Source organism: Lissotriton vulgaris, chromosome 1_1 (assembly GCF_964263255.1).
Source record: "Lissotriton vulgaris chromosome 1_1, aLisVul1.2, whole genome shotgun sequence".
NCBI lineage: Eukaryota > Metazoa > Chordata > Amphibia > Caudata > Salamandridae > Lissotriton > Lissotriton vulgaris.
Genome location: NC_141685.1, coordinates 604,068,067 through 604,084,620, shown reverse-complemented (window position 1 = coordinate 604,084,620; position 16,554 = coordinate 604,068,067). Strand labels below are relative to the sequence as shown.

Below are 16,554 nucleotides of genomic sequence, written 5' to 3'. Positions count from 1 at the left end.
AACCCATGGCGTTGGACCAGTAGAACACCTAATAATATCATGCTATAGTAACAATTTTAATTCTTTCTCAACAGCTTCTTGCAAATGAAAAACAATTTGTCTATGTCTTTCAGCAACAAGACTGAGCCTCATTAATATGCAACTTTACGTTCATAGTCTAAGCTTTCCCAAACCTGTGAAATACTGAAGGGAACTGACTTAATATTTTATGGTAAGCATTCATGTTGTAATCCACAGAAATCAGTCCCATATCAGTGGCTGTGCTGAAACTGAGTGGACAGGCACTGGACAGCGTGCCTTTAGGGACATGGATGAGTGCTTGTACCTTTGTTTTCTTGTGTTTCATTGTCACTGAAATTAACCTCAATGCAGCCCATGTACACTTTGGTTTTCAATGGTGTTAAGTTGCGGTAATAGAGAATATTCATTGTATTTCTCCTCAGGTATAATGTTTATCGATGCACCATTGTTGATAATGAAAGGTTATTAACATCCATTTACTTTCAGAGTCATTTTCCGACAATGTTTGAATGACTTTGAAGATTTTACATGTTGATCTCTCCTTGACTGACATTTTTCTTCACAAGTGGCCAAACCAACATGTTCATGCTTTTCTGAGGTAAACACTGACATGGCACAATCATTTCCTTCACTATAACTTGATATTGATACAGAAGAACTGTTTGACGATGATTTGAATGACAATCAATCATGTTTGTGTCGATTTGTCTTAACTGATACCGTTGCTTGGCCTTGCGGGTGCATGTTGAAAGTTGCATTTGGGAGGTTTTTGTGGCCATTTTTTTTCACGCCGTGACACACTTGCATTTCCCTTGGCTTTGCAAACTGTTACAAAATGGTTCTCTTTCAGACAGCCTTTACAGATCTGAACAAGTGCTGGACATTTATCTTCAAGTGGAAACTAAAATCCACATCTGAAACACAACTTATTTGTACAGGCAGACATCAATTTGTCCCCTTCAGTCTTTGGTTTCAGCGTACTTTTCACAATCATGACTGATACATTCTGAGCAAATCCGGCCTACATGTAAGCAGCTTGTCTATTGGCACACTCTTTTGCTCTTACAGCCATTATCGCTCGCTCCAGACTAAGAGTTTCTCTCAGCATTCGTAGTCTGAATGAATCTGACCAGCATCCATCAATAACTCTCAGACGCATAGCTTCTTCATCATGATATTGCTTGAACTTGCATTGTCTGATGAGTGTGTTGAGTCTCTGAGAAAAATCATCAATGGTTGCACCAACTTTCTTACGTTCCTTTTTGAAGATGCATCTTTTGTGATCAACATTTGGCACTGGATTAAACTTAAGATTCAACACTGCTTTAATCCGACGATATGTAACTTCTTCATCAGTTTGCGCAAATATTTTTATGACTTATTTTACACCATCAACAGCCAGATGTTCACAGACCTTCAGTTGGCTTGGCAAGACTCACCAGCATCGTAAGCAACCCCTGTGCTTGGCCTAGGTTGCGGCACTTGGCACTGTGGTCGTATTGGCTCACTTTACTCAAGTTCTGGTGAGTAAATACCTATTTTATTTTTAGGCATCCCTGCACACTCTTTGTCTTTCCCACTTTCAAATTGTAACATTATCTTACACTTTGTGATTATCAATAGCTGTTCTTAAAGAACCTGGTTGTATCTACCTTCAGAGTTCAGGCTCCGGATTACATATAACTGTATATTGAGCAGCAGCGCAGCACCTTGATGTATGATCTGACCAGCAGGTTCTCTGTCACCAATACAAAGATTTCTTTGCAATGCTTTTTCAGTTTATAACTTCTTTATTTTGAATGGAGTTGCGCTTTGACTCCAAAAGCGTTAAGCATCAGTTCCTCACTTTGACTGCAACACACGTGACATGCACAAGCAATTTGCTTGAACCACAGCAAACTCTCTGGGAGAGCACTGTTGATCTTCGGGTTACTTATCCCCTAACTCGTCGCCAGTTGTACCAGCCCCCCCCCCCCCCCAGCCTGACTACCCGCAAAGGACAACACCCCACAGCTATCTTAATAATACAAATCTTTGGCTGTGTGTAACTGAGCCCTTCATTCTTTAGCTTCAGCATTCTAAGCCAGAACATTTTGCTCTAACATGTATGTCACAGTTCTACGGAATCCATTTGGAGCCAAAAGGATTCCATAATTTCTAATTTGCAAGACACTAATACTTACTAACACGATTTTGAGAGTCAAAGGAAGTAGACAGAATAAAGGATTGGCAGTCCCTAGCTAGCTAGGTAGTGTCAAAGCAGCATGTTTAATTAACTTCAGTCAAGGGTATTCCACTGTATAAAAGCAATAGGAAAGTTTTTATTTGTTATACAGCCTTAACTAGCTGTTAACAAATAGGGAGTGGCTTCAAATGGTAGCCATATTAGTTTTAGCTTTGAAGCATCACTCAGTGTTACTGAGGATGACAGTTGATTCTTTATTTTTGATGTTGGGAAGTATCAGCAATTGCTCCCATCTACTCCACAACAGTTGTGGTTTCAAGCAATGTTGGCCTCTATATTGGATGCTTACATTACAAGTCACCCGAAGCAGTGTCTGAGGGGAATACCACTCTGGACGATTCTGTCTGGTCTGGGTGTTTACAGTTCCAGGTTTACCAGACCCACAAATCCCAGGCCTGATAAACTTGGGTCCATAAACACCAAGCACAGTTTCACCAGTTGCATCTTCAACCGCTAAAACTGCAGGTAGGGACTGTGTACAAAACACAGCCTGTTCCCTCAAACCCCCACCTCCACTGTCTGGCCTCTGATGCACCATTGAAGCAGCAGAAAATACTCCCCCATCACTTCTTGCACTGCCATACCCTCTCTCAGCAACCTGTCTCCTGGTCCCAACTCTCATCAATCCCACCACCCATTTGTTGATCTCATCCTACTACAACGGCTAATGTCTAAATTTGAAAAAAAAACTCAGTACAAATTGTTTAATCATCAATCCCAACACCACCGTTTCCTGACCTTTAAGCCTATGAGCAGGTGGTCAATTGCATCAGAAATGGTCTGTTATCCAGCCAGGAATGGTGTATTTCAAGTAGAGAAGTATCTGGTGTTTCCAGTCTGTATGTTATTACCCATATTGGATGGGTTAACTTCAACATCCCGTTATTTGATGCACGCACACTGGCCAGAATGTGAGATTTCGGATCCTGTTATCTCTACGCCAAATAAAGTGCAACGCTTAATGAAACCATGAATCTCTAAAGCCCATGTGTTTTTTGGATGCAAAAACATTTCTTATCTTTTATTTGAAATACAAGAATGATCCACTTTTACATTTTTAACTAAGCTGTGTAATGAATGGATTTGTAGGGCAGTAATGGAAATGGTGCTTCAATTTAATCTTCTCTACAGGTTCTTGGTTGCTTACAAGGATTACTAATGCCAACTAGCTGGTTTAAATGTACTAAACACTGAGACATTGCCAAACGTGCATGCGTGTGTATTCATGCATTATCACATTCAAACCAGACCTATTGGCTTTGCCAATGCTTATTAATGCCTGAAACACAGTGAGTCTATTACATTTCCAGATCAAGAATTATGTCTTAGTGAGTGCTCTATTGAGGAATTTTCTTGATTGATGGGGAAATCATTACCTTGAACTTACAAAGTGTAGTTATCGTTATCCTTTGAACTATTTTGCTTAATGTATATTTGTTGTATTTAGCCTGTCTTCTTTCTACCTCTGGGGATTTCTGGCAGTTGGAACCAGGCAGGCTGAGTGGCAAGCTAGTCACTCCTGGTGGGTCTTCTCTGTAACTTAACTTAACATCTTGAAAACTTGAATAAAGTAACCTACATGATACCAGGCTCCAGCTTCTATTTACAACAATATTGTTTATTGTATCACCAATATAAACACGCAACTTGTCAATCACATATGCTTGCCGACACAAACTCATACAAGCAACTACAAACAGGCATCATAGGTCACACAGTCCCCTCCCATCACCTGTTGCCTTTACCACTTTTCTTGCAAAATTATTAATTATTCGTATGTGTTATATTATATACTTCCATGTAGTGACTTATCAACCAATGGTTCATTCTCTCTTTCATCCACTCACCTGTTCACAAATGGAAATACAAACTTGCCATCAAATGACCAAGCACTACGAAATAGCCAACAATCACTGGTTTTGCCAAATTTATTTTGTAGATTATCTGTATGTAGTATTTAAAAAAATAACACAAAATAGTGAACAGTATAGGAAATAAATTATTGGTTGACTATAACCATGTTTCAATGCAAGTGCCAAGAGACCAGGAAATGAACACCCCTTAAGGGCATTATCTGGCCCGCCTTTTAAAAATGGAGGAATACATTAAAGTCAAGTAGGCAGTCCACATGTCCGCTGAATTTGTGTGTGTAAACTGCTCCCAAATGGATAGTTATGTGGGTTTCTTGTGTATTCTAGTGAAGAAATTCTAGGACTGAAATTGGCCCACGTTCTTGGCATTTATGGCCATTCTGTATTGTTGTCTGTGATAATACAACTGTTTAATGCATTAGTGTACATTGTATGTGTTTTTATTAAGTTAGGTACCGTCTTGCAATAGTAGAAATCCACTTTGTGGATATGCAAAGCATCACTTGGCACAATTGCTTACGAGCGGGTACAATAATGAAGTGGCTTACGAAAGGAGCAGAAATTGGTACCAAATCACTAAACACAACAACTATTTCAAAATAAATATATTATAGTCCATGCATTTGAACACCAAAAAATAAAGTCGGTCGTTGTTTTAATGTATATTGTTAGCGGTACTGCCACTTTGCTGAAATTTTGAATTTAAATTTCTCTCTCAGTTTTAACATGGTTCCATTCGATTCTCTCCCAGGAGGCAATATTTTGAAAGTAGATCAAATCAACGAGAATCATTCCAGCATTAAACATGGCAGGCTACCCTTATGAAAACGTGTGAATAATATTAACATAGGCTACAGCACACACAATCCTTGTACTTCCCAACCACAAATTATCTATCGTACTTACCATTCTCAATATAGCCCGGAATATACATAGCACGGCTCCAGCTTGGCGAGTCACCTCGGATGGGTGAACTGTGTTTACCTTGTACACGAACTTTCAAGCTGTGTCTTCCATTTCCGGCAGGAGCAAAGAAGTACTTTGAATAGATGCCATCATTTTTTACTGCATCAGCACCTGAAAATGAAACGGCTTTGTGAAACATGTACACAGATACTTGTGTCTATATTGGTCAGTTTAATACATTTTTATATCTATATTAGTTAAACATTTTAGATGTTAGTTTTTATTAGTTTGTATTTTATGTATTTTAGATATGTAATTTTTTTACATGTATTTATAATTTAATATGTAGTTGTGGGTAGTTGAATAGTTTAGACGCAGAGAAGTCTCGTGGTCTGGGAGACTCCTGTTTGTATTTTAGAGAAGTTTGGAGTGTCCTCCCTGATCATGAGGTTGATATATAAGATGTGAATGTTTAAAACAAAGATTATAGTTAATACAGCTGGGGTTGGTAGAGTGCAAGTGTGCCTTGGCACCTGGCAGGGCTGTCTCGTCACCAATATTATTTGCTTTCTTCATGCAGCCACTGGCGATCGCATTATGGAAGAATAGGGATATCCCCCCTTCTATACCACAGGTGGATAAGATAAAACTTTATGCAGATGACATAATGTTGCTTCTCGATGTAAGCAGGTGGTCTCAAGAAAAAACTTTCAAAGTCTTTTCTTTGTACCCGGTATTAGGGGCTAAAGGATTATTTAAATAAGGCCACAGTAATTATCTGTAATTGTGAGCTTGATATATTGCTCCCAGATATGGCCATCTGCATAAGCGATCAACTGAGGAGGTACTTGCTATTCATCGAAGATTGAAGACGTACACAACCTTAATTATGCCTTATTACTTTTTAAAGTAAAAGTAATGTTTGCACAATTGAACTTGCTCTCTCTTACCATTCTAGGGAGGGTGGCACTAATTAAAATGGCAGTTCTTCCCTCATTTAATTTTCTTTTTCTGTGTGCTTGTGACATCTTTTTTGGGAACAGTGGCATCTTTTTTTACATCTTTTACCTGGCGGAATAAAACTGCTAAAAATGTACTTACCACTTCATACACAAGTACGGAAGAGGGTGATCTAGCACTCCTCAATATGCTGAATTATTTTTTTGCTTATTTTGCACAATACATGCCCAGGTTCAATGTGAAACATTAATCAGTTGAATTTTTTAAGAACGATCTTAGGGGCTTGATTCTACCCACTTGGCTACGGCGGTAATTCCACTACAGCTCTGAGGGGGAGGGAGGGCCGAGTGGCGCTGCCATGCTCATGACGGAACCACTCCGTCCGAGCCTCAGGTGCGCTTTGATTGTGACGGAGAGTGGTTCCGTCACGGCCCCGCCCACTCAATAGAACGGTCAGTGCAGGCGTGTAATCGCTGCCGCACAGGCGTGACAACAGGGCCGTGACGGAACCACTCCATCATTAGCACAGCCTGTCCGTGGCTGGTGACGGAGTGGTTCCGTCACCAGCACAGAAGGGGTTAAAGGAATACAATATGTTTTTAAAATTGACAAAATCACTCGAAAAGTCTGCTATTAGAGCTTGTTGTGGTTTTTAAAAAGCGCAAGGATCTTTAAAGGCAATAAACAATCCCCTTTATGAATGCCGTTACAACCCTGACAGAACTGAATTGGGACTCAAGGGATAGGATGGACCCAAACACAGTCCTGAAATGGGAGATAATGGGGTTTTGCAAGGTATCCAATGTCATTGTGGGAGAAATGTGGAAGAAATGGTCCTAGACTAATGAATCTGTCAAGGGCAATATTTGGCTGTGGAGCTCTTATAGAGTTCTGGTCAGTATCTTTAGGGCTCCGGATATTAGACAGATTTGTGGCAATCAAAAACTGGTTTAGGAACCTGATTGAGGCCCAAGACTTAAAATGACCGGGAAAATTGAAAAGATTGCTTGCACCAGGCACTGATGAGGCAATAAGGCAATAAGGCAATCAGTAAGTGGGGGAAATATGAAGGACTTAATTTAACAAGGGAGATGTTAAACATAGTTAATAAGTTATAATTTATTGTCCGGTGATTGGCAAATTGGCATAAAATGCCATTCTATTCAAAATGGTTGCTCTACCAAACTACACATTTTTCGGTCAGATTTAATCTGCATGGTCAAGTAGTTGGTTTAGGTGCAATTCATGTGCAGTCGCTAATTTGTCCCATGTAATTGAGCAGTGTGCCATTGTTAGAAATGGGGGTCACTAGTTGGCAGTGGTTTGCACCGTCTCCAAGAATGGACCCTTCCTTCTAGTCAGGATGAGTAAAGTACACACCTAAGTCTACCTTTGCTCACCCTCTAGTAGCTTGGCACAGATCAGTCAGACAACGTTTCAGAGGCAATGTGTAAAGTATTTGTGCAAATATACAGTAACACAGTGATAACACCACAAAATGTCACCACACCAGGTTTAGAAAAAGAGCCAATGTTTATCTAATCAAAACATGATCAGAATGACAAAATCTAACTTTCATACATCAAAATATATTATGCTTAGCAAGATTGTTGCAAAAATACAGTTAACAAAAGGAGTTGGTGGGCGGAACACTGAAACTTTTCAGACACTCACCCCCAGTCACTATTAGATCTGGGTTGAATCCATCATCGTTCTTTAGCTCACTTCACCACCCCAGTTCAGACCCAGCTATGTGCAAATCAGTATTCAATCTGTTCCTCATGCGAAATGTCTAGCCCGAACTGCACAGTCAGGTCTTTCCTCGACCGTAAATAAGCATCCTAGGACCAGTTTCAGGGTAACACCTCTCATCAGCCAGGCTAGCTTGAATTCAGTGGCAAAGTGAGCAAGGGATCCACGTCTAGGCGCACTCTGCCAACTAAAGGCAAACAAAGCAAACAGAAGGAGATTGTGGACAGAGCGCTGAAACTTTTCAAACACTCACTATTAGATCTGGGTTGAATCCATCATTGTTCTTTAGCTCACTTTGCCACCCCAGTTCAGACCCAGTCATAGGCAAATCAGTCTTGAAACTGTTCCTCATGGGAACCGCCAGGCCTGAACTGCCAAGGCAGGTCTTCCCTGGACCGGAAACAAGCTTCCTAGGATGGGTTTCATGGTAAAACCCCTCAACAGCCAGGCTAGGTTGAATCCAGTGGCAAAGTGAGCAAGGACCTAAGTCTGGGCATACCCTGCCAACTTAGGGCTAACAATGCAAACACAAGGAGATGGTGGACGGAGCGCTGAAACTTTTCAGACACTCACCACCAGTCATTATTAGATCTGGGTTGAATCCATCATGGAGAAGTGTGGCTGAATGGTTAGAGTGGCAGGCCCTGATGCAGAGGTCTAGCCCGGTACCAGGGTTTAATTTCCCGCCTCGGCGGGTCTTGGGCTCAAAATTCCACTGGCCTGATCATTCTCGCCTCGGTGCCTATTCCAATCATGGAGTCCCACTCTGCAACTCTGGGCAATAGCTTGCTTAATCTCCACGACGGCCCCCACAACGCTAAGGATGCCTGGCCTCCACCTTGGGGGTGCCCAGGTGTGGACGCCTCACAGGGAAAGCCAGGATGGGTTCCACAGCGGTATTCGTACAAGCACCTTGAGACCCTTGCGGGTGAGTAGTGCGCTATACAAGTATCAATTTACATCATCGTTCTTTAGCTCCCTTCGCCACACCAGTTCAGAACCAGCCATATGCAAATCAGTCTTGACCCTGTTTCTCATGGGATCAATACAGCCCAAACTGCCAATTGCCAAGCCAGGTGTTCCCTTTTCACACCAGTAAATGTTTGACATTGTTCAACATTCTGTCCATCAATTGCTCTTTTTGCATTTGTCACCCCAAGTGGGACGGGTATGCCCAGATGAGGATCCATGCTCATACCACTGGAGTCAAGCTAGCCTTGCTGATGAGGAGTGAAACCCGAAAACTGGTTCCAGGATGCTTGTTTCTGGTCCAGGGTGGACCTGGCCTGGCAGTTTCGATTGGACTGTTGCCATAGGGACCAGGGTCAAGACTGATTTGTATATGGCTGGGTTTAAACTGGAATGGCATGGGGAGCAACAAAACTATGGATTTAGGCCCAGATCTCTGTACTGGGGTGAATGTTTGATATTGTTCAACATTCTGTCCATCAATTGTTCGTTTTGCAATAATACAGTTTCCAGAAAACAATAGCTCCAACTGGAGCTATCTCAACATTGTGACAGGTACAAATCCGAGGTGTGGCGCCGACCACGGACCCCAAGAGAAACAGTGCCTTTTGTGATGATACAAACAACGGTGTTGCACAGTGTGGGTGAGGTGTTGCGGTGCCTGTTTTGGGCAGCAGTGGTTTCTTACTTCCACAAGGGAGGTGAGGCATTGGTTTCCTACTTTTGACTCAGCAATGGTACGAGGGAGGTGCTGGCTTTGGCCGGCATTGTGGGTTGCTTTGTCTGCTCCATGAGCAGTGCCCTTGGCCTGGGTGCAGGCAGCAGCCTTGGTGAAGAAGTAAGAGTTGATGCAGAAACAGTGTAGGCAGGTTTTGGGGCTGTGGTGTTGTCGTGGTCGGTGCTGCGCTCATCCAGCGAGCAGTGACCACGGTGTTGATGCAGACAGCAGTGTTGGAGAAAGCATCAGGAATCCGTCAGGAAACCCAGCAAACACCTCCAGTGGCCCAGAACTGGAATTGGCACCACTTGGCAGGGTAGATCTCCCAGCAAATGAGTGTTCAAAAGGGCTTCAAGTGAGGTCTTTGATGGCCCTGAGAGTTCCAACAGGAGGAGAGCACACACAAGCCCTTGGAGAGCTTGGAAAGCAGGATACAAAAGATCAGTCCAGTTCCGTCACAGCCCAAAGACAGAAGCAACAACTGCTGGTCAATCCAGCAAAGCAACGCACAGCAAAGGGGCAGTACTCCTCCTGATAGCTCTTCAGCTCTTCGTCTTGGCAGAGTCCTCAGTCCAGAAGTGTTGTAAAAGTCTGGGGTTTTAGGTCCAATATTTATACCCCTTTTTGTCTTTGAAGTAGGCCTACTTCAAAAGAAAGTCTTTGTTGTTTACAAGTTCTTGTTTTGCCTGGCCTTGGCTTCGGACACGCTCCAGGGGGTGGAGATAGCATTGTGAGAGAATTAGGTACAGTGCTATTCATGTGTCAGTGACAACTCCTCCCACCATTCTAGCTCAAGAAAACCCATCAGCCTGGTGATGGCTTGCCAGGACATGTAGGACAGACCTCAGCTCTCCCTTTGTGTGACTGTCTAGAGTGGATGCACAAACAGCCCCTGCCAGTCGAAACCAGACATTAATTCTAAAGGCAGGGAGAGGCACAGTATGGCATAGCAAGAAAATGTCCACTTTCTAAAAGTGGCATTTCAAACACACAATTTAAAAACCACCTTCTCTATAAGATTTAATTTTTAAATTCTGAGCTCAGGGAGCCCAAACTTCAAATCTCTATGTCTTCCCAATTGTAAATTACACTGTTAAAATGTTACAAGGCAGCTCCAATGACAACCTTTGGGAGAGGTAGGCCTTGCAACAGTGAAAAACGAAATTGGCAGTATTTCACAATCAGGACATGTAGAACACACCAGTACAGGTGCTACCTTTCACATACACTGCACCCTGCCCATGGGGCTACCGTGGCCCTACCTTAGGTGTGCCTTATATGTAGAAAAATGGAAGGTTAGGGCCTGGCAAGTGGTTTCTCTTGCCAGGTCAACATGGCAGTTAAAAACAGCACTCACAGACACTGCAATGACAAGTCTGAGACTAGTTTACAGTGCTACTCATGTGGGGGGCACAACCAGTGCTGCAGGTCCATTTTGGGCGGGAGGCGTGTCACGGCTGGTATGCCCGAAGCGGCGTAGCCGGGGCGCGCCTTTTCCCGCCCAAGAGGGGTTGTCCTAGACACCTACACCGTTGGCCACGCCCTGTAGGCGGTCGGAGGAGGGTCCACGCCCTCCCGGAGAAGAATAAATGGAGCAGCAATCCAAGGAAGCATCCTCTTGTTCCTGTGCTTGGAAGCTGCACCTCCTCGTTGCACGTGAGCCCTTGACGGAACAAGAGCCAATTTTGAGAACTTTTAATTTTGTGTTTCTTCTTTCAGCGATTTCGAAGCTTCTTGACCTAGGACCTCGAGGAATATCCGTGAACGATGCCTGGCAAGAAGGTCGGAAAGAAGGTTGGAACCGACCAGATGCTTCGTATGCTGGTGAAGGACATGGCGGACATGAAGAAGCAAATGGCGGTAATGAATGGTGCGGGTGGACCAAAGAGAGTCATCGGACCAGCATTGCCGGGGGTAATCCCTAACGGGAGAGGTAGAAGGGCCAGAAAGGGGGCATCAGGAGGGGAGGCTCCGGTTCCCGAATCACCTCCAGCGAGCCTGGTCACTCCGATCGAGGCCCCAGTTCCGGTCCCGAACGCGGGACAACCGATCCCTGTGGTGGTCACTCCTGTGAACGAGGGGGATATGCCTCCTGAGCTGGCTGCCCTGTTGGCGGCGTGGTTGGGCAGAGAGAACGAGGGGGCCACGGCTGATGAAGCCAGGTCGATAATGAAGCAGTTGCGGCAATCGAAAGATGCTGCGAAGGCACCTTGTCCTCTTGTTTCCCCGCAGGTTCCCGTGGAGCAACCAGTATCGGGCGTTGGTTCGGCAGCGACAACGGTCACAGCTACTGGTTCGGGTAAGCAGTCATTGCCGATGGCAGGGGAGGGGTCGTTACCCTCAAGGAGGGAAAAAGTTGTGCAACATATCCCGATGGATGTGAAAGAAAGGATTTGGGCAGAAAAATATGTAAACATGTTTTCCTTGTTGACCGATCACTATGAGATTGAGCATGTGAAAAATCAGAAAGAGTTGTTGCATCCTAGTGTATGGCGTGCAAAGATGGCGGGTTTCAGAGTAGATGAAACGATCGTCAATTGGGCCAGGGCGTTTGGAATGTTCACTGCAATTATGGGGGAACGTAGGCCTGAATTATTGTTGGAACTAGCCGTTTATCAGACACGTATCATGGAATTCTATGAATCGTACGGGGGCAATAAATGGTGTTGTTATGATAGCACATTTCGTAAGTCCAAGGAGCACGACTCATCCCTGACGTGAGATTGTTTCGACTCCATTTCCTGGCAGAAACTTGAGAGGTCAAACACGGCGAAGTCGCCTTCTTTGGGCGGGAACGGGGTCGAGCCTTCCCGCCATTTTTTGGGGGCGCCCTTTCGAGCGGGCACAAGCAGTGATCAGAACGCGAAGAATAATGGGAACTCGGGTAGGAAAGGGGTCTGTTGGAACTTTAACAGAGGCAAGTGCACTAGGCCACAGGGGACATGCAAGTTCAGGCATGAGTGTGCAGGGTGCGGACAGTCCTCACACCCCGAAAGTTCATGCAGAGCCAAGAATGGTGATACGGGAGGTAGAGGAGGCGCCAAACAGGTCTAAAATCGACTGAGGGGCACCATTACCTACTCCTGTTGATATCATGGCACTGATCCCTTGGCTGAACGAATACCCTGATCATATCTCCGCCGGGGTGTTGCGAGACGGTTTCTCATATGGTTTCCGCATCCCGGCGGGGGATTTTCGGGGGGAGGCACAATGTAAGAACCAACTATCGGTTCAACAAAATACGGCGGTGGTGCAGGCAAAGATTGGGAAGGAAGTGGCCCGAGTTCGGGTTGCTGGACCATATGGCATGCCACCAGTTGGCGATTTTGTTTGTTCACCGTTGGGAGTGGTCCCCAAGAAGGACCCAGGTGAGTTCAGGTTAATACACAATTTGTCTGCTCCTAGGGGTCTTTCGGTGAACGATGCGATTGACCCGGGAGTTTGTTCGGTGCGGTACGCTTCCTTTGATGAGGCCGTCACCATTTTGAATAGCCTGGGGCCCGGAGCGCTGATGGCTTCCGGTTGCTCCCGGTACACCCAGATGATCAGCGACTCCTAGGTTTTATGTTTCAAGGACGCTATTACATGGATAAATGTATGCCAATGGGTTGCTCCATCTCTTGTGCGTATTTTGAAAAATTCAGTAGTTTTTGCAATGGGCGTTCACAAGGGCCACGGGCTTTACACAGGTTATGCATTACCTTGATGATTTTCTGTTCCTGGGGGCAGCCGGGGACACGGAATGTGCACAGGCTTTGAGGGAATTCTGTACTCTTATGAAGGAATTTGGCGTGCCACTGGCACCAGGTAAGACGGTAGGGCCATCTACTACACTCGAGTTTTTGGGAATTGAGCTCGATTCTGTAGAGGGGTGCTTCCGCTTGCCCAAAAGGAAGATAATGAAATTCAGGGCCTCGCTCGAAATGTGTCTCGGCGAGAGAAAAGTAACTCTACATCAGTTACAACAGGCTGTGGGTCAGCTTAACTTTGCCCTGAGGGTAATACCGATGGCTCGCCCCTTTTCCCGTTCTATCGCACAAGCCATGGTGGGCCTCAAGGAAGGGCACCACCGCACAAGACTGTCAGCAGAGGTTCGCCAGGATATGCTCATATGGCTGGCATTCCTGGCGGATTTCAACGGTCGTGTTGTGTGGACCGAGCCACCAGTTTCCTCGGAGGAACTGGGGTTGTGGACCGACTCGGCAGGGAGTGTAGGTTTTGGCGCCATATTTGGCAATCAATGGTCGGCACGAACCTGGCCTGTGTGGTGGCATGATAATGGACTCACTGGTAACATTGGGTTTCTGGAGCTGTTCCCCATTCTGGTGGCCTTGAAAACTTGGCCAGAGGGGTTTCGTGATTGCTCTGTGGTGTTCTGGTCTGATAACATGACCGTGGTTGAGTGTATCAATAATCAGGCAGCACGCTGCAAATGGATTTTGAGATTGCTGAAGGAAATCGTCCTGCTATGTATGAGACTAAACATCCACTTTAGGGCAAGACACGTGCCAGGGGTACTAAACCAGGCAGCTGATGCACTCTCTCGTTCCCATATGCAGGCCTTCCGGGATTTTCTGCCCTCAGCGGACTCGGTGGCGGCATCATTTGCCGAAGCTCTCTGGTCTCTCGGTGCCCAGGATTACAAAACCTCGTGGGAGAGAGTCTAGCACCCAGGACAAGGAAGGCATATGAAGGGGCGTTCCGTTCCTATTGGTCCTTTTTGGGTTCAGCTATGGGGGAGCACTGGGGGCAGGAGGAGTATGTCCTGAAATTTCTGGTATCACTACATCAGGCAGGCAGATCAGTGGCTACGGCCAATAGGCACCGGGCCGCCATTTCCTTCATGGCGCGGGCTCATGGCATCCAGGACCCCACGTCGTCCTTTCTGGTACAGAAGGCGCTGCGTGGGTGGCAACGCCTTGAGGGTCGTAGAGGGGATGAGAGGCACCCGATAGGTTTGGAAAGATTGTCCCTTTTAATGTCCGTACTTCCTGCGACATGTTCATCTCAATCCGAGACGGTGCTGTTCCGGGCCGCTTTTGCATTAGCATTCCATGGGGCTATGCGGGTAAGCGAACTGGTAGCGAGGAACAAGCAGGACACGGGGGAGGACTGTGTCGAGAACACATTCAAATTAAGGGCGAGACAATGGTGATCTCGATAGCCAGGTCCAAGACCGATCAGGGAGCAATCGGGGACAGTGTGGTAGTCCAGCGGATTCCGGGATCTCCCATGTGCCCGGTTAAATGCGTTGAAGAGTACTTAGCGCTGAGGGCGGCGGCATGGGGGGGAAGCTTGCTGAGGCACACCGATGCCACCCCACTGACGAGGTTTCAGTTTCAGCGGGTGTTAACAATGGCAATCACAGCGGCGGGCTTGAACCCGAGCGATTTTGGGACCCATTCCTTCCGGATAGGGGCTGCTACAGAGGCTACAGCCAGGGGTCTGAGTGTTGAAAAAGTGAAGCGGTTGGGGCGTTGGTCCTCAAACTGTTATAAAAGGTATGTGCGTTTGCACATGTTGTGAAGCTAATGTCATGCACTCACGCTTCTTGTTTTTTGTTTGGTTTGCAGTTTCGCGAGCAGGCTTTGCGGGGCGGACTGTGCAGTTGACCCGACACCTGGGGACCAGCGGTCAAAGATCACCGGCTGAGGAAAGAGTGGTGTGGGTCGTTGGCCACTCATACGTGAGGCGCGCCGCAGACGTATTCAAAGCAGGTGACATGATTCACGTGGCTGGGGAATACCAGTACAGGGTGACCTTCCACGGAAGGGGCGGGCTCTGTATTGACCAGTTTCAAAGTTTCATTGAGGGACTGTTAGGGCGGACGAGGTCACCGCCATCTGTAATCATAGTGCATCTTGGGGGCAATGATTTGGTGACCATTGGTCGACGAGTGCTTCTCGAGTTAATTTTGTCCACAGTAAGTTGGCTGGCAAGAAGGGTTTCGGGGTGCACAATCGCATGGTCACACATGATTCCTCGGAAGATGTGGCGGGGGGCCCTCTCTGTGCCAGCTTTGAACCAGTCAGTAAAGAAGGTTAATAACAAATTGAGTAGGTTGTTCCGTACAGGTAAATTGCAGTGTATTCCACACGGGTGTATCTGGGGGGACCATATGTATTTGGCGGATGGGGTCCATGTCTTACTCATAGGAGACTTCCTAGCTTGGTTAAAGAGTTTACGTAACCATGACCTTTAGTAGGAGCTTTTGTGGGGGGTCCGGATAGCGGGTCAACTATCCGGCCTGTGGCGGTAAGGTCATGATCGGTGAGCAGTAATTGGAAGATCCCTAGAGGTGGGGCGCCACCCATTATGGATGGGAGCGCCCGGGGGGAGGCGGCCATTGGCCCCTCACACGGGGAGGCAGTACCCTTCTAAGGATGGGACCGCCGAAAGGGAAGGCGGTCAAGACCCCTCCCTGGGGAGGAGGGGCTACGGGTCCCCTCCTTGGAATTTCCCGGGGCCAGGACATCCACGACGGCGGATGTGGTAAGCAGTGTGGGTGGGAAGGGGGTCTACGCTACCTTCTAGACACCTCACACGAGTCCTCGGACGACCACCAAGATGGCGTCGAGTAAGTATGGGCCCCCGTTAAGACAAGGGAAATTGGAAGTTGGCACAGAGGTACAGTCCTCTGTGCGCCCGCCCCTCACAAGTAAGGGGGGGAGTCTGGTATTAGGGATCTGACACCGGTTACGACCTTGCCGTTGGCCCGTAATGTTAGGATGTACAATTTGAATTTTGAGAAATGCATTTACAGGATGTTTTAGAATAGGCTAGGAGAACCTTTGTATTAGAGATATGTTAAGGTTAGCCAATAAACATCGTAATGTATAAATGAAATTGTACATGATATGAAACTGTTATTTTAACGTTTTAATTTTGTTTCATATTTTAATAAATACGTCCGGGAGGGTAACTCCCTCCCGCCTTCCAAAAGCTCAAGAACTGTATCCGTCTTCCCATTCTTGGGGATTGTGTTGGGAGGGGGTGACGGGTATCCAGGCCATATGGAAAGGGGCGACCACTCGGTCCCCCCGAACGTATGGTCGGGTGCCCCGATCCCCCCGGGAAGCCATTTTGGGCTGGAGGCGTGTCACGGCTGGTAT

At 46.2% G+C, this 16,554-nt stretch overlaps 1 protein-coding gene across 1 annotated transcript in view; it reads right to left on the bottom strand.

Moving 5' to 3' along the window:
* LOC147747551 (calcium-activated chloride channel regulator 1-like) overlaps nt 1-16,554 on the bottom strand; it is a 365,801-nt gene that overhangs the window by 71,614 nt on the left and 277,633 nt on the right. Inside the window, exon 12 of the mRNA XM_086925678.1 lies at nt 5,044-5,214. Coding sequence (XP_086781804.1) covers nt 5,044-5,214 — 171 coding nt within the window. The remainder of the gene's footprint in view (nt 1-5,043; nt 5,215-16,554) is intronic.